General features: G+C 31.5%; 2 protein-coding genes across 2 annotated transcripts; both read left to right on the forward strand.

Annotated features, from left to right (window-relative positions):
- The first annotated feature begins 759 nt into the window (after positions 1 to 759).
- LOC111386156 (protein NRT1/ PTR FAMILY 2.11-like) lies at positions 760 to 5,637 on the forward strand. Its single transcript, XM_023010608.1, has 4 exons — positions 760 to 1,236; positions 1,319 to 1,536; positions 1,626 to 2,185; positions 4,467 to 5,637. The coding sequence occupies exons 1-4, from the start codon at positions 1,134 to 1,136 to the stop codon at positions 5,359 to 5,361; spliced, it is 1,776 nt and encodes a 591-aa protein (XP_022866376.1). The 5' UTR covers positions 760 to 1,133; the 3' UTR covers positions 5,362 to 5,637.
- A 12,766-nt stretch (positions 5,638 to 18,403) lies between these two features.
- On the forward strand, positions 18,404 to 19,673 carry LOC111386157 (protein NRT1/ PTR FAMILY 2.11-like; the record flags this gene model as incomplete). Its single annotated transcript, XM_023010609.1, has 3 exons — positions 18,404 to 18,723; positions 19,036 to 19,253; positions 19,329 to 19,673. Coding segments are annotated over exons 1-3 (666 nt in total), but the record flags the coding sequence as incomplete, so codon positions are not given.
- Between the last annotated feature and the right edge of the window lie 6 nt (positions 19,674 to 19,679).

Below are 19,679 nucleotides of genomic sequence, written 5' to 3' on the forward strand. Positions count from 1 at the left end.
CCCTATCATTCAATGTGACATTAAAGCCGTCTAAATTGAGGTTGTAGCGCCAACTAGATGATAGGCTGGATGTATATTAATTCCTTTTTCTTTTAATATTTCTTAAATAAACTTTTTTTTTTTAATGAATTGTTGCTTTTAAATAAAAAGATGGAATATCTTAGCGAGTGCAAGGGTTCAAGTCAGCTGGCTAAATGGAAGAGAAATCATACGTTGTTTAGCACATTAATTGGCCCAATCTGTTTGCTTTATTTGAGGCGATTTTGGATGGTAATTCTCAAAGGTACTGTGTGAATAAGAATTATACAATACCCTTATTTGAGCCCCAATTTTTGATTAAAAAAAATAATAATAAGAAGAAGAAGAAGAAGAAGAAGAAGAAAAAAATTCATGAATACTGTTTGGACCATATTTCAAGTACACATTTTTCAATAAAATAATATTATACATAAATTCAAAAAAAACTTCTTATTTTTTAATCACATATTTCTATCAATACATTGTTCAAAAACGCATTTTTTTGGGACAAAAATGAGGCTCAATAACTTTGTTTTATTTAATTAAAACTACTTGCCAACCAACAACCAACCAAGTTAAGTTTCATGGCAAGTGTGCATCACATAATCGACTAAATGAATAAATATTTTATCCTTTAATGTGCATAGATCTATAGTACATTACGTTTCAACTTGTTGCAGTCTTTCTCCTTTATCCGAACTTAAAGCTAGTTAACGGAAAACCATAACCCGGTCTGCGTCAAACACCTTGATTATAGATTTGTTAAACAAAGAAGAAATGTCCACACCTTAAACCATAATTTTAGAATTTTCTTCTCTACCACTTGTGTCATTTTTGTTGAAATTTCTTTTGTACTTGAGTAGAAAAATATCTAGGCAGAAACTGGTACAATTTTTGCTTCAGGACAAACTGCAATTATTAGCAAGGAGAAAAATAGTTACGTACCTAAAATTCGGATCACAATCACATTTCTACTGTACAGTTGGCGATATTCTTTGGTTAAATACCCTCTCTTCTTTCATATTTTCCAATCTCGACTTCCCCAGAGCTTCTGGTAGCGCTTCCAGTAGCACAGCCGAGACAGTGACTGATAAAGGCAGAGAAAGGGAGGGAGAATGGAGAAAGAAACCATGGAAATTAAAGAAAAAACAAGTTCTGCGAATGAAGAAGAAACTGAGATCAATTACAGAGGAATTAAGGCCATGCCTTTCATTATAGGTGAACACAATTTTATTTTTTATTTTTTATTTATTTTCAATCTTAGATCATTCTTTTAATTATTATTTTTCTGGGTTAACAGGGAATGAGACCTTTGAAAAGCTTGGAGCCATTGGCACCCTACACAACCTGCAAGTTTATTTAACTACTGTTTTCAACATGAAAAGAATTACTGCAACAACTCTCATTAATGTCTTCAATGGTACCACAAATTTTGCTACCTTACTTGGAGCTTATTTTTGTGATACTTATTTCGGTCGATACAACACGCTCGGATTTGGCTCGATTGCCTCCTTTCTGGTGAATCTAAGTTCTTGACTTTCTCTCCATAATTCGTTGAATTACAATTACTGAACTTAGAAATTGATTGCGTAAAATTTTCGATGAAGGGATTGCTGCTGATAACTTTTACAGCAGTTTTTAAAAAGTTACATCCACCCCATTGTGGAGAAGACGATAGTCGATGTATAGGACCGACGCCGGGCCAAATGGCCTTTTTGTTAACTGGTTTCGTGTTCATGATAATCGGGGCGGGCTCGATTAGGCCATGTAACTTGGCATTTGGAGCTGATCAGTTCAATCCCAATACAGAATCAGGAAAGAGAGGAATTGACAGTTTCTTCAACTGGTATTTCTTCACTTTAACTTTTGCTCAGATGGTATCAGTTACACTGGTGGTTTATGTTCAATCTGATGTGAGTTGGCCTATTGGATTGGCAATTCCTACTATTTTTATGCTCGTTTCGTGTTTTCTCTTCTTCATCGGCACGAAAATTTATGTGAGGGTGAAGCCCGAGGGAAGCCCGTTGACGAGTATAGCCCGAGTACTTGTGGTTGCCTGCCGGAAGAGGCGACTGAAATTGGCCGAGCAGCAGCCGTGGCGGCACCTCTTCAACTATACTCCATTGAAGTCTATCAATTCTAAGCTTCCTTATACACAGCAATTCAGGTATCTTGAGTCGAATCTCTCTTTTTTAAAACAAATACGTGACATTTTCCATTTTATTAATAATGTAACAAAAAGCATAATACAGACCTAAGGTAGGGGATCGACCTCACCATCTGTTTATCTTTCATAATTGAAACAAAAGTAAAGTACGAATTTATTCGATGAAATGGTCATATAATGTACTCAGTTTAATGCACAAGGACGATGGATCCGAGGTTGGTTAGTATATTCGGGATTTAGTTTACAAGAACTAATCATGTTCTAAATTTGAGCTTCTAACGCGATAAAAATTGATAAGCTTTCAACGAGTAACTTTTGATCAACTTTGTTAAGAATGCTAGTTTAAGCTCTCGTCTATTGACTAATACTTTAATCTTTAACCTATGAGGAATTTCTCATTTAGAGTTTGTTTGGTGGAAATTTTAATCCAATTAAAATCAATTTTTAATTATTATTTTACTATTTCAACACTCTTTTGAATTTTTCTCTCACAGATAAAATTCACTTTATCTTTAACGGTCAAAAAATCATTTAACAAAATTCCTACCAAACAAGCACTTAGCCCCGTTTGTTTTTTATTTTTGGAAAAATGAGAATGAAAAATATAGTCGTTACTTGTCCCACACAATATATAAAAATTTAAATTTAGTAGCTTGATGTTATGGATAACGATCATATTTTTCATTTTAATGAAAAAAGAATGGGAACCAAACAGGGGCTAAATATGTCCTCACATGATAGTAATTTTTTTGAGAAACTAAAAATTCTTTGTTCATTTGAGATTGGGGCTTAATATGTCCTCACGGGATGGTAATTTTTTTGAGAAACTTAAAATTCTTTGTTCATTTGAGTTTTAGGCCTGTTTGTTTTTCATTTTTTGTCCATTAAAATGAAAAATATGATTGTTATCCATCACATGAAGTCACTATATTTGATTTTTTATCTTTTGTGTGAGGATGTAATGGCTATATGTTTTATTCTCATTTTTACATTAATGTGTACCAAATGGGGTCTTAGATTTTTATTGTTTGTTTGAGCTGATGAACTCTAATAGCATAGATTAATATTTTCAAGTAAAATAGTTCAAATTTTATATAATTTATTAGTTGATATTTTTATCTTAATACGAAGTGAAATTATTTTCTAATGGTGGGACCCGAAAGAAAAAAAGAGAACGAAGGGGAGGCTCTTGACCTCTGGAGTCAACTTTTGTTATATGGACTGTTTACTGGCTTCGACTGTCATTTTATTGTAGATGTGACATTTAATTTACATGCCCAACCTGCGACGGCAATCACGCTTTTATTGCTTTCCAAATAAAAGTCTACAACCCCCCGTCCCCCCCTCAACACCCCCCACATCAATAATTTCAATTTTTTCTACGGAATGAGAAAAAGGCTGACTAGATTTAAATAAGTGGGTAGGAATCGATTGATGATTATACCCTTATTTTTAGCTAAAATATATTAAAAAAATAAAAAAAATTTATCAAATAAAAAATAATAATAGAAAGGAAGGAAGGAAGGAAGGAAGGGAATAGAACACTAGCAAAACACCACCACCTACCATTGCCCAAACGCCCTCCACGGCACCCCACCCCTCTTTTATCCTTCAAAAGTGCGTTGTTAACAATCAAATGGATGGATTCATTTGAGATCAATGTCTTTATAAAGTTAAAAGGCTCGGGATAGTGCTATCAAGAAAGATAAGACTAAAGTTACCGCAACAAAGTCAATGGGTTGAAAACTAATGATGCAAGCTTACCAGATGTTTGCACGGTAAGGATTGATAGAGTGATAGATTTTTCTTGATTTTATGGGTTGTGATGCATGTCGGTCTTTGTTGGTGGAGCGATTTAGTGATTTTTCTGATTAATTTATTAATAAACGAGACCTCAACCGACTAATTAGTTATACAGAGGCACCCCTCCATGGTCTACTTATAGGAACTATAGCCTTTTAGGGCGTAGATGTTCGAGGCAATAACACATTTGTAATGCCTTCAGACGTTCTTGATTGTACGCACCCTACACTCTCGAGAAATTCCTAGTAAGCGCAGTTTATCAACTCACACTACGTCCCTACGCTACCTATAGAAAATAAAAAACAAACCTTTTTACTAGTGTTTGTTTACATTAGTCCGGTGTAAGATTCTTAATTCTATTCAATTCTATAAAAATACAAGATATTTGACAATGAGGTATCTGGTTTGTGATCTTCCAACAAGTTCAAGAGATAAAATTTCTATGCATTTACTAATCTAAGTCGTCATATATTATCAGATTTCTTGACAGAGCTGCAATCATAACTCCAGAAGACCAAATCAAACCAGATGGATCAGTTGCCAATCCTTGGAGACTCTGCAGCATGCAGCAAGTAGAAGAAGTAAAATGTGTACTGCGTGTAATTCCCATATGGGCTGCAGCCATTCTATACCATGTTGGTGAAAAACAGCAATACTTAGTCTTCCAAGCAATGCAATCCAACAGGCACCTTGGCAGTACAAGTTTTCAAATCCCACCAGCAACTTATGGTATATTCTCCATGTTAAGTCTCAGCATTTGGGTACCTATATACGACCGACTCGTGGTCCCGTTTCTCCGAAGGGTTACGAAGAAAGAAGGTGGTATAACCGTCCTTCAACGAATGGGAATCGGGATTTTTTTGACAATACTCGAGTCTATCGTGGCCGGCTTGGTCGAACAACATCGACGAAATTTGGCGATAACTAGGCCAACCCCTGGAATTCATTCAAAACGAGGGGACGTTTCGCCAATGTCGGCACTATGGTTGGTTCCACAACTATCTTTAGCAGGACTAGCAGAGGCATTTGCAGCAATTGGGCAAGTTGAATTTTTCTATAAACAGTTCCCAGAAAATATGAGAAGTATTGCTGGATCATTTTTCTTTTGTGGGATGGCTGCAGCAAGTTATTTGAATGGTTTCTTAATTGCATTAGTGCACAGAACAACTGAAGGATCATCAACTGGAAATTGGCTACCTGAAGATCTCAACAAAGGAAGATTGGATTATTTTTACTACCTTATTGCTGTTTTGTGTGGCTTAAATTTGTGCTACTTTCTAGTTTGTGCCAAGTGGTATAGGTACAAGGGGACTGGAAGTAGCATTGCTGCTGTTGAAATGGAGGCAACAGAAATTGACAAAGCTTTAGTCTAAGGACTAGATTAACTCGTTCAATAAGATATGTTGTACCGCATTGGACGGACGGTATTAGAAATGTGTTAGAGTACACGAAACATTAGCAAATAATTTATGTTTGTAGACTAGTTTTATGATAGGGAGCATCATAAATTATGTTTCTTATGCTATCTATTGAGATAAGTAACAATAGTTAGCATTAAATATGATTATGTGAAGAAAGTATGCATTAGATGTGCAGAATGTTGTAATGTAATCAGGATGTTTCCAGTAACAAAAACTCTTACACTGATGCCTACGGTCGGTCCAATAGATCAAGCACCAAGTCAAATAAAGAGAAAAAGGTAATTCATATAGCTGACGCTAATTGAGAGTAAGACTTCATTTGTTTACGGGGTCATTTGGGATTCTTGTTTATGTTAAGCACATTTTAAAATAAGAAAGCCGGGAGAGGAGGTGCTAAACTAGGCTGTGGCTCAATACAAAAATGTAGAAATGTGTTAAGTTCACGAAATGCACGGGCTCACCCAGCACCNACTGAGATGGGGAGGAGCAATTTGGGCTACTGAAAAGATGATACTATCCTTTTTACACATCTAACTTGATACATTATTATGTAATCTTCATCAAAACTACCTATCATTTTGGCTTTTGCCCCATTCTTCTTTCATCATAGTTTTCTTGATGGAACTGTGCGGGCAGAGAAAAATTAAGGGGTGCTATACGTGGGTATTGTTAGCATTGGAAGTCTTATAATTTATTCGTGTCAAATGTGTTGATAATGTGAAGAAATAAGCATGTGAAACCTGATCGTTTGAAAAACTTCTCTTAGGATCATTGAGCCAAGAAAGCTCGACTTCCTACTCTAACAGTACCAACCAAGAAATAGGGTTTGCAATTGGCCGAGTTTGGGGCAGGGTGAGCTCCCTTGCCCCTCGCCCCATCGGGCATTTTTCACCACGTACCCACCCTATTACAGGATTTAAGGCAAGGCGGGACGATTGCCTCGTTTACATATCTGTTTAATTTTTTTTCTATATATAGTTTTTTATAATTCATTTTGTTGTCCACATTCATCCAAGTGAGACAATAATATAGTTATTAAGTTTTTTGATTAATTTATTTATTTTTAATAGTTAAATATTCGAAAATAATTAATAAACTAAAGTTTTAATTGTTTATCATATTTCTTGAATAATCTTAGTTGCGAATTAATGAAATTTCATAGAATTTTTCCATTTAAAATATTGAATTCTTTAAATTAAAAACAATGGGGCAAGGTACTTATTATCCGTACTCGCTCGGGGGTGAAATTCTCCGTCCCATACCTAACCCTATTACTCAATTAAGCGGGTAATCCTCACCTCGATAGAGATGGGACCGCGGGTATCAAGTTTGACCAGTATTTTTTGACATTCCTACCCAAAAAAAAGAGTAGTTCAAATACTTGAGTTGATCATCCCATTTCAAATGGTAGTGATGAGAATTTAGATTGGACTTTGACGCCATCAAATGTGAACTCGTATACCATTTTTTTGACTTTAGGTCATGTCTAGAGAAAATATCCGAAATGTGAACTTGCTAAAGTCCAATCATTGAATGTTAATTGATTTGATTGATGAATTTAATTATGAAATGACTGGTAATACAATTTGATATTAAGTTGATAAAGTTGCACCACTTACTAATCAAAGTAAAACCTCACGATATTGACGGTGCTAAATTAGTGCAAAACTAACAAACTGCATTATAATTCGACCTCAACCAAGTGTCCCAGTAAATATATAGCATCTAGAAGCACCGTTTTTCGGTCGACTGTGTGTGAATGAGGGCATGAAAACTAACAAACTGCACTATAATTCGACCTCAACCAAGTGTCCCCGTAAATATATAGCATCTAGAAGCACCGTTTTTCGGTCAACTGTGTGTGAATGAGGGCATGATCCCGATTTGGTTTAAATCAAAATCATCAATTAATTTTAGCCACACATAACCATACATTTCATTAATTTTTATTAAAATCTAATAAAAATTTAATTTTAATCCCCACCCGACAAATACTTAATAAGTTAGTTTCTAATAACAACTCGATCCATTTTCCCCCTAAACATATCTTGCTTTGAACAATTGTTACTTTCAGGACAAGCAAATTTCTATGTTTCAATGATAATTGATTCTTATTTTCTTAGTCTACTAAAAGTAAATGATTAATTGACACTTGCATTATTAAATCAAAAGTTGTTACGTGCGTAGACCAGTTTATACTCTATCGAGGCAAATTCGCTTTTGTATGCTTAATCCAGTGGGCCCTCTTCTCCTCAATCACAAGCAAATGGTATTTGAGTCGGTCGTATAGATCAGTGTTCTAGAAAGTAGCAGAGGATGGGGCTTCACATAATCACATGTGGTAAAAGATGGTCAACTTTAATTTTTTTTTTTCTTTTGTCTTTTTTAGGTTAAATAAATAAATTAAATAATAATTATTATTATTCATGGTTATTGAATAATTAAAATAAGGGTTTCATTTAAAAATATAACTGATCTTCAATGGTTAAATTAATATTAAAAAGAGAAAAAAAAAATTTACTTACAGACGCGTAAAACTTGTTATTATCATTCTGCCATGGACCTTTTAAAACTTTGCTTATGATAATGGAAAATAATGGCTGCTACCCACAATCAAATAAAATTAAGCTTAACCAATTAAAAGTTACTTGTATTCTGAAGATATATTTTGCACGTAATGATAATTATAAGTCGGAAATTTCTAATTATCTAGTGAAAATGACATAAACTTAAAAGATTAATTTAAATATAGCAACTTATTATAAAAAAATATGACTAAAAACTCTTTACAATTACCAAGTTGTCGATGATGCTAGAAAGCAAGAGTATCGATCATTGTGACATTAATAAATTTCAAAATCATCATTTAAATAATTTTTTTAATGCCATTAAGTTTGAAATAATTACATTAATATAAAACTAAATTAAAAATCCTGTATGTCACCCTCCACTGAGGACCAAATGATTATCTTCTACACTACACGAAACCATGTATCGTGTTTCCTTTAATTAAATCGTTGGGATGACAACGACTTACCCTAACAAAAAATATTATAACACTTAGTTGTTACGGAAGCTTCCTCAAAAAATTTTCAAACGGTGGTTTTTCAGGCTCAGTCCAACATACCTTTCTCAACCAACAACCAGTTCAATTGGCTCCAAACCACAACCAATTGATTCACCTTGGTTGCTATGCAATCTTATCCACGTAGGATAAGAAGGGATGATGATTTATGGCCACAAAGGTTAGAAGAAGACACCACAAAGGTATACTATGAAAGAATCACCAATTACACACGTTATACCAGCGTTCTGAACACTTTTTTCTCACACAAAAGGGGGGCAGCCGGGATTCACTAGTTCTTCTTTCAAAATCACACAAAACATCATATCAAAGTGGCTAGGGTTATAACCAAATATATACTCTAGGGTTAGGTTTTAAGTTGGGCCATTAAAGGGGTAAACGGGCCAAGATTCAAGCCATCCATGAGGAATACAATTGGGCCGGGTGTAACTCATGAACTTAGTTGTTGGACTTATTTCATTCATCGGCCTATGCCTATGAAATAATATTAACCCACGTTAATATCATAATTCGAGATTTATTGAGTATCAAAACCCAACATTAGTTTTGGGATTAAATCGCTTAAATTGTTTTGTTGGGAAAAGAGTTTTTGATAAAGACGACTTTATTTAAGGTGAACATGACAGGTGTCTCGTGGTGTAAAAATTAACGTTGTTTGGTCCATGCTAGAGATTAACGGTGACATATAGGAATTTTACATCTTTTCACATCCTTCAAAGCGATGAAGGAACTTCACATCCCTCGTTGACTACTGCTTTTCGAGATGTTGAGGGCATGATCCAACATCTCGTTGAAAAATGCCTCCGAGGCGACTTATTGAAGAAGTACCTTCTTGCTCTGAGATGATGCAAAGGTACACAACCCTTAGCCACACTTGATGGACCTCAAGTTTTTGAGGCAGTCGTTGCTGATTCTGAGATGCCTTATGATAGATGTATTCTGATGGCATGGAATCACGAGATATGATTGATAGGATGTATTTTACAGTGACAATTGGTGGTTAAATTTTTTCTTTCATCTAGGGTAGTGTGCGGATCACAAATCTATTGATTCCTTAGATGAAACATTATGACGCCATTGGGCCTAACTCCTATAAGTCATTGTGATGAGGTCACGTGTCAAACATTCAGAAAGAGTCAGTTACGTTCCTTTTGTTTAGGCCCCGGAAAAAAAATCGAAAAATCAATCAAATCAAACTGACTCAGATCGATTAGATACAAGTAATTGGTTTAATTAGTTTTCTTTTAAATAAAATCATGGTGGGTTGGTTTAGTCAATGTTTGAAATCTCAAACCGTTGGTTAATGAAACCAACCCAATCCCACTTATATGTTTACTTTTTTTTTTTTTTTTAATTTAAGAAAAAGAAAAATCAAAAGATAAGCTACAATCTCATACCTATATCTTGATTTCCCTTAATCCATCATGTTGTTGATAAGTAATAGCATCGAAAATTTTCTTTCACATGCTTATTATGTTATACTCAGCAATTTTTTCCTACTCAAACAATTAGGCAACATAATACATAAAAAAAACGACAAAATTTTTAAGTTTTCTGTTGATCATCTCTATTAACCTAATTTTATTTATTAGTCAATAGTTTTTGCAATATTAAATTATTTGTTTATTTTAGTTCTTATAATTTAAGTGGGCACAAAACTAGGACAATTTTTTTTTTTTTTTTTTAAAAAAAATCAATTTGGATTAGGAGTCCAAAACAACTAACCGATGGGTTGAAATTTGTCCAACCGACTAATTTGATTTTGGTTTCGAGTTGGAGTTGAAACCAACCTAAACCGAATCGCGCCCAAACCTACCTTTGTTTACTTATGGTCATTTTGAAGGAATTGCAACTTTGGTAAAATTTCTCTCTATAAAACCCGATTCCCTCATTTCCTTCTACATGAATCTTATACTACCCTTTTGACTAACTTGAGTTTTTGAGAGTGTACAATCACGACTCTCCTACCCTTCTTATGTCTCGAGAGGCTTTGGTCTTGCAAGTGTGTTCTAAGTTCTCAGGGAACGAATGCTTGGAGAGAAGTAGTGACAAGATTTGTCAACTCGTTGGATCCAAATCGATTTGGAGGTCTACATCTTAAGAATCTCCTATGAACTTAAACGTCTAATGGAAAACTACAATGAGATCCAACTAAGATTAAATTTTGAAAAGCAATAATAGATTCATATTTTAATAACAAATCGTTCTAATTGTAGTTTTTAACAAATTATACGAATTATGAAATGAGTGAGACCACTGATTATTAAAAGTAAATTTAAAATATATATTAGCTAATAATTTAATCGATATTATTAGTATCTCCTTTGCCCCATATTGAGATTGGCAAAATTTTCCATACAGAAGAGAATATTATGTTATCAAATGTTAATTTGATAATAAATAAAGTTGAGAAATAAGCATGCAATTACTTTTATTTCGCATGAATATCCAGTCGTATTTATTTGGGCGGAAAAAAGAAAGAAGAAAAAAGCATTATATGATTCGGATAGTTCTAGATATCGATGCAATAACAATCTCATGATCTACCTAATCTATGATACAATCAATATGCGTGAACTAAGGATGAATTCAAAATTCTACCTTACGATAATAAATTCGATGTGAGCAACTATTTAATTATCTTATTTAAAATTACAAGTGATAAGATATGTGACAAATCCACTTATTTAAATTCATCTTTGACAAATATTGAATTGACAATTTTTTAATTATGACCAATCTAGCATGCGCAATACCATACTATGATATAAATTATTGATTTTTCAATGTTTATTAAGTGACTATTAGGGAGATTATTTGAAGTGAAAAATGTGTGGTTTGTTGTAAAATAATGAGATAATTATTTAGTATTATCATGATACATAATAAGTCTTATTTTGTTCAAAAGATCTATTTCATTTCAATTGTAACTTTTATTTTGGATCCTATAAATATAGGGCATTGGTTTTTAATAATACACACTTAAGTTTTGACTCTTATATTCTCTTTTCTTTTGCTATCTTTTCATAATACGTTATCAACACAAAAATGTTAATTTTTCAACATTTAATGAAGGTGGTAGTTTTTTTAATAAGCATAACGTGTATCGAAATTAATTTGGTAATATGTGAATTTTTTTATAATATACTTTATAATTTTCTGCCTCTTTAATTTTTTGTCGCTTGATTTTTATTTTTTATTTTTTTACTTGTACAATCATATGTACCCAGTTTCTGTCGTAATAAAACATTATACATCCTTACAATCACATTTGTACTATCTCGATAAAAAGCACATATATTTTGCTTGTATAATCACATTTGTACACTTATCAATTTGTGTGCATTAATATTGTATCGACTTGTATGAACTGATATATATGCATTTTACAAACACAAGCATTAAATTATGTACTTTTTCTAATTGTCATTTATTTGCCACCGTAATGTGTTAATTCTGCCTTTATGTTTGACAATTGAGGAATTCATGTGTGTATTTGAAATTATTCATAATCCACGTTTGATAATTAATTTCTTTAACTTAATTAAATAATTTTAAATGTTCTATTATAAATTTTAAACTAATAATTCATCATTTTGTTGCTCTTGAAATAACACAATATCTAATTAATATTCAATAAGAATATTAATCGTCGATTTATCTATTATAAATAATTTGTTTATTTCTGAAGTAGTACAATATTATAATTAATATTTTTGAAAAATATTACTTACTCCCAAAGAGTATGAATTATAATTTTCAATATTTCAGAAGAATAGTAACATATTGCTTATGAAAATCATGAATTACAATTTTTAATATTTCAAATAAAGATATTGATTTATTACTGTTGAAGAAGTAATAGTAAAATATAAAGTACTCCCGAAGAAGTACAACTCTGCAAATATTAATATTTGCCTAGAAAACATATTCATAAAGAGTTAATGTTTTTAAACAATAATTCGTTAGTGCTCCTAAAGTAGCACAACATTGTTAATACTCTAAAAGAATATTATTTCTCCTGAAATAACACACCATTATTGACAAAAATTTTATTTAAATTTTATTTGCTTTCAAAGAGCATAATTAAATACGATTTAACGTAAATTATGTTTTTCTCATGAAGAATAAATTCTTATACAATTTATTATTTTAAATAATAATATATCACTGCTCCTGAATAGCATGACGCTATGATTTCAATATTTTAGAATAATATTGATATTGCTCTTAAAGAAGCGATAATAAAATACAATATGCTCATGAAATAATACATATTTCAAAAAATATATCATTTTGAATTCATCGCTGAAGAAAAGCATATAATTAATGTCATGAGTAAGTTGACTAGTTTGACTTTTTGAATGATATATGATCATATAAACATTAATCATATTCTTCGAAATTAAATAATTTGATTATATCTTATATTGAATCAGAAATTCAATTTGATTTTATTGTTTGACATGATCAATTGATCATCACTGGATCAATAATGATGCGAAATTAAAAATTCAAATTGATATTCAATAAAGGACCAGAAAATTCTTCAATCCAATGAAATTCTATATTATGTTTGTTCTCTTATATGAAATTTTTTTTATTAACCATCACAAGTTAAAATAGAGAATGAATTCCATATATTCTTGAAAATTAATTAGGGTGATAAATGGGGCCATCACCTTCCACATTGATCATCTAAATATTATTTTTACTTATTCTATTTGATACATATACTATATGATTGTTTGGTATTCGCAACATGAAGTTTGTAAAATTACTGCTCAAATTTAAAATTATGTGCATAATTTTAAAAGTATACAATCAAGACAGTGTCTTGTCAATACTAACAATTCTAAATCTCAATATTTTAACAAGTGTTAGTTGAGATGTCGTTAAATGATTTAACATTATTATTTGTTAAACTCTCTCAATTAATTGAAAACAAAGTTCTTTCCAATTTTGTGCAAATGCTATTACGCATCATGTCGACGTCATAATTCTCCCTATTATAATTGGCTTATGATCAGCGCTTAATGTTTTCATTTAATTATTTTGATAGTGCATTATATATAAATTTGATTCATCACAATGCATTGAAATGGAAAATAAAGAATGCTGAAAATAAATGTGTAATTTGAACCCTTAATCCAAATGCAAAATATTTTATAAGGCTGAAAAAATGATTGACAATTTGATTGAATAATTCTCTCAATATTAAGCCGAAAAATAATGTATAAATACATTATTATCTAAATCCTCACAAAAGGTAACTCGAATTATAAGTTGGAAAGGTAATTTATTTAGATGCATATACTGACTAAACAGATCAACAATATCTCAAGCATCAATTTAAAATACTTTAACACGAATTGATGTTCTAGAAGGACAATTTGATAGCATTATATTTGATATATTTATGGCACGCCTAAAGCGTGATGGTATTCAATTCTAACACAAAAAATCTCTAAATGAAAAATAGAGCAATTAGCAAAAATAGTTTCATTAAAGAAGCGTATACTTTTGATGAGTATTTAGATATAACAAATTATAAAATCTTAGAAGAAATTCAAGTACATGATGCATTGAAAATTGAGATATCTTCATAAATTATGTCATTATAGAAAAGAAATAGAATCAAAAAGAAAAAACTGTCAACAATACTTTTACACGTGATTTATTGCATCATATTATAAATATCGAGGATATCAAAGTAAATTTGTCATCAATCGAAGTAATGATTGGTCAAATGAAATGACGCGATCATACTAAATTGATTTTATTGGAGAAACCTAAAATTTCTAGATCTGCAGTCTAAATACCTAAATGTGTATATTTATGCGAAATGAAAATGAAAAAAGTAAAGTTCAATATGAAATGTACAATTCTTTACATAATAAATATCATAAAGACTTGTATAAATAGATAAATTATTATGTGGTGGATGTACTTACAAATCTTTATTTCATAGCGTGACAATGCATGAAATTGATGTGCATATAATAAATGTGATTATAGACAATTTATTTTGTATAGTTTTGATACTGTCCTGGAAGGATTTAATATACCTGAAATATAATTAAAGTGATATATTGATGAGAGAGAGTAAATACGCGTTCGACTCTTTTTTCTTTGATCAATGTTTTGTTAAATTGGATTTTTCTGACAATGTTTTTAATAGGGCAACTTTTATAGCATATTTAAAATAATAACGTACACTTTTTTCCTTCATTAGGATTTTTTTTTTTTATATGATTTTTCCTAATAAGATTTTAATGAGGCATATTCTTTGTGCAATGATGCCATTAACCTACAAGATAGCAAGAGTTGTTTTCTAAATCATCATAATAATACAGTTATTAAAGGATGATAAATATTTAGTATGAAGATAGTGTTATTTGAATCCTATGCAAGACAATATGAGACATTGATGTACGAGATATGGATAGCTTGATATAAAATTGAAATCAAGGGGAGTAGCTATACTCCTTTCCCTTAAATCAAGATTTGTCCCACTAGATTTATTTGACAATGTTTTAATAAGACAGCATTTTATTACTCCAAATTATTTGTATTTTTTTTTTATTTGTTGTCATTTTTGTCCCATTGTATTGTTTTGCCAAACAAGATTTCCATGAGATAGTTATTGTACAAATATTCATCAAGGGGAGAATGTTATAAAATAACAAGATAATTATTAATGATTACATAGTATTATCATGATACATAGATAAGTCTTATTTAGCTTAGAAGACCTATTTCATTTCAATTGTAACTATTATTTTGGAGCCTATAAATATAGGGCATTGGTTTATAATAATACATACTTGAGTTTTGATACTTATATTCTATTATTTTTTGTTCTCTTTTCATAACATGGTTAACAATTATAAGAAAAAAAAATATTTTTATTGAAAGAATGTGTAATTAGAAATAAATCTAAAAAACATTAAATTTTAAATTAATTGAGCTAAATAAGCGCTTAAAATGCAACAAGAACAAACACTAGCAGTACTGGATAAACCTATACTCCACTTGCTCATCTGGCGATTGGCAATAATAAAATGCATAACTTCATTAAAAGCAAAAGTCATGGCAGTTTTAATTAAACCTTATAAATAATTAAATGTGGCTAAATTTAGCATATCAGTGAGATGCATTGAATCATCGATGACTTTTCACTCTTAACATATCCAACTCATTTCAAATATTTTTCTTTGCGAATTTTCTTAGAATTTCTTGTGTGCTGTATACCTGTAAATTATTGTTTATAAATAAAATTATGCATGAATTTTTTGAAAATAAGCGTATCAGTCACTTGATTTTTCTGAAAGTACAAAGTGAACGACAATTTTTTCATGAATCTATTCTACACCGAGAATAGAAGTTATCCCAAAAGGGTTCTTGAGTACCTAAATTATAGGGATTTAGGATCTAAAACCCACAAAGAACATATGGAAACATTTAGTGCATGTTTGGTAACAATTTTTCACTTTCCAAAAAAACAATTTTTGATCGTCATTTTTTACTTCTTAACTCACAGATTGGATCAACTTTTTTCTCTAACGATCAAAAAATCAATTCTCATAATCATTACCGAACATGCCCATAATAATTTATTATTGCATCGCAAGAATCAGAATGTGAACTTTTAAAATACTAGAAGTGAGATCCTACTAAACTTCAATTTCTAAGAAGCAACAGTAGGTTCATCTTGATATATACTTTTTTATGAATTATGAAATGAGCAAGACCATTGATTTTTACAAGTTTAAAGATGCATTAGCTTATAATTTAATCGAAGTTATTAGTTCATATCCTTACTCGATATTGAGATCAAGAAATTTTTCTCGCACAAAAGAGAACATCGTGTCATCAAATGTTCTTATATAAAAAGTTGTGAAAAATGTAATTAATTATATTTAGGTATGAATATCTAGTTTTCTTTGAAAAAAAGAAGAAGAAAGTATTTTATATAATTTAGATAATTCAGAAATCAAAGTGGTAACAATCCCATGATCTACCTGATCTATGATACAATCATTATGCACACACCAAGTTATTGAAATTTATATCGAATGGTTGTATATAAAAATTAAATTATGAATGTTAGTTATTATGTTACATTGTTACTAATTACTTATTTGAACTTGCCTTTGAAAAATATTGAACGGAATAATGAATAAATTTAAATAATGTTCAGCCTACTACGTAAATTGATACTCTTTCCATATGGTACTAATTATTGAAGTCAGAATAGAACGGTACAGGATAAACATGCACTCCACTTATTTTTTCTTGGGATTGGGACTTTATTACTTCTAAAGTCACAATCAATAATACCAGATACCTTATAAGTAACACATCCATAACGATTTTGAAAATTATTAATGTCAATACTTATCAATTCTTTTCAAGTATCTTCTTGATCAAAAGCTGCATGAGATTTTACAAGGTTTTAGTTTGTTTTATTGTTGTAAAACCTTTACTATCAATTTTTATAAGGAAATAAAATAGGGAAGGCAAAATGGTCCGTCGCAGGTCACCTTGCCACACTGGTGAATTGGAGGGTAACAGAAAACATGATCCTTGTCTCACACCCACCTCGACTTTTATTTTTACTTGTTTTTATTACTTGTTTATGTATTTAAATTTATATTGTATGCAAAGAAATAAATCAACAAAATATGAAGGAAATGGGAATGGGAATATTGTAAACCTTGCTTCCTCCACAAAAACAAAGGAAAAAAAAAAAGGAAAGAAAGAAAAGAGAGAAAGAAAACACATGCACGTAGGGGGATGGAAGGGTCGTTCCATCCATTACTCTTCTTGAAATAAAATATATATGGCGAATCAATTTCCATGCAATCCTTTTAATGTGATGGGAACAAATTAACTTATTAATTTCCATTCCATTTAATTCTTAATTTATGGCAACCTTTTTTTTTTTTTTTTTGGATAGTAAGGTTGATATTAACTTCTAGTTAATTAACAAAATGACAATTAAAAAATCGTAAAAAGAAGGCGTAAAATATTTATCTTAAATAATGAAATATCAAATGATTATATTGTGCAAATTAAATAGTAAACATCATGAGACAGGTCATGTAAAGTCATCGGTCACCTAAACAATTTTTAATTATTTGCTAATAAAATGTTTTCGCAACAAACCTTTTTCTTAAAAAATTGATTGTGGAAGAGTTGTCAAATCGAAATTTTCTTTTTGAAAACAAGGACATTATTATAATATTCTCGACCAAGCCAATCTTACCATGTTGTTAGTCGACACTAGACAACAAAAATGTTGACAACAAGAGGATGAACTTGATTTACATTAATCAACTCACAGATCTAGTTAATTAATTATTTATTTAAGTCAGGAAATGAAGATGTTTGTTTGTTTCATTTTAATTGAATCCTTAAATTTTAAGTTGAAATTAAAAATAATTGACATTAGAGATTCTTCTTGGATTTGGATGATATTTTTCTTTCTTTCTTGTAATAATATTTTTTCGGAAAATCAGGATTGAACTCCTCAATTTTTCACGAGATCAAGTTATGGGTTCTCAAATGTCAAAAGTGAACTTCCAACTCCTTAGCTCTAAATTTGTTGTTTTCTATTTTCACGTAATTGAACTTATCAATGTTGACATTAAAATTGGACTAGAAGGTGAAATCGTCAAGCTATTTTTATGTTTCCGTGAGATTTTAATATTTATATTGGCAATTTTATTCTCGTTAGAATTCAAAATTATGTATTTTAATAGGTAGAGAAATCAGAATATCAGTTTTAAACCTCTCTATATCTTTTCACTAAATACTACACATGTGGGCACGTAGTTTTGTTGGACAGTTATCTTTTCAATTATTGGCAATCAAATATATAATCCATATCCTTCCCATTGTTCACATTGAGCGAGAGAGAGAATTTGAGACAAGTGTCCTCCATTTGAGGACGAAGAATGACTGGTTTGGTAGGTGATGAAAAAATATATATATTCTGGCTCAGTCACTGTTGTTTAGCTAAAGACAGGGTGTCCATATCTTCACACTTTTTATAGTGAGCCCTCTAAACCAACGGAGAAGAAAATTTTGGTAGAGAGGGAGAGAATTTTTAGAGAGAGAAATGGAGAACAATGAGAGAAAAATTATGGAGATTGATGAAAAAACATCTGATGATCAACCTGAGTTCAACTACAAGGGTATCAAGGCCATGCCACTCATCATAGGTTTGAACAAAGATTCATCTTTTCTTGAATTTCCTCTTATTTCTTTGTAGTTGAAGGCGACAGCTCTCCCAGAAGGGAAATTTTTCGTGTAAGATCCCTAGGCAAGTTCAGGAGTCACATATCGATCATAAAGCATTGTATTCTTCTTCTTTTCCTCATAATTGAGTCGACCGCTTTTATAGGAGTCCCTCGGGTTGGGCCAAGCAAAGGACACCTTTGGGGTGTTCAGAGAGTCACGGACTGATCATAGAACCTTGTACTCTTTTTCTTTTCGAAAATTCATTTAACAATTTTTGTATTGTTTGAATGAAGGGAATGAGACATTCGAGAAGCTCGGGGCCATTGGTACACTGTCCAATCTTCAGGTGTATTTAACCTCCGTTTTCAACATGTCGCGCATCAACGCGACAACTCTTCTTAGCATCTTCAATGGCACCACAAATTTTGCTACCTTGTTGGGAGCTTTTCTATCTGACACTTATCTTGGCCGATACAAAACATTGGGATATGCTTCAGTCTCTTCATTCCTGGTAAGTTCAACCATAAAATTCGACAAAAATGAAGGAATTCTCTATATAAATTAACATTTTTCTTTTCTTGTGTAGGGATTGTTCGTTATAACTCTAACAGCAGTATTTAATAAGTTGCATCCACCCAATTGTGGAGCGCACGACAGTAAATGTATCGGTCCAGACGCAGGACAAATGGCGTTTCTATGGCTCGGTTTTGGCCTAATGATAATTGGGGCAGGTGGGATCCGACCGTGTAACTTAGCGTTTGGGGCCGATCAATTCAACCCCAATACTGAATCTGGGAAGAGGGGTATCAACAGTTTCTTCAACTGGTACTTTTTCACGATTACATTCGCACAGATGATATCAGTAACACTAGTGGTTTACGTACAATCTGATGTGAGCTGGTCTATAGGATTAGCCATCCCTTGTATTTTTATGCTT

This window comes from Olea europaea, unplaced genomic scaffold, assembly GCF_002742605.1.
Source record: "Olea europaea var. sylvestris unplaced genomic scaffold, O_europaea_v1 scaffold3437, whole genome shotgun sequence".
Lineage (NCBI taxonomy): Eukaryota > Viridiplantae > Streptophyta > Magnoliopsida > Lamiales > Oleaceae > Olea > Olea europaea.

What these genes read in the sequence shown, in the direction of transcription:
- LOC111386156 (XM_023010608.1), top strand. Translation starts at nt 1,134, where the DNA reads ATGGAGAAAGAAACCATGGAAATTAAAGAAAAAACAAGTTCTGCGAAT. An exon ending in GCTCGATTGCCTCCTTTCTG is followed by an intron (nt 1,537 to 1,625) that starts GTGAATCTAAGT and finishes TTTTCGATGAAG; the next exon opens with GGATTGCTGCTGATAACTTT. An exon ending in CCTTATACACAGCAATTCAG is followed by an intron (nt 2,186 to 4,466) that starts GTATCTTGAGTC and finishes ATATATTATCAG; the next exon opens with ATTTCTTGACAGAGCTGCAA.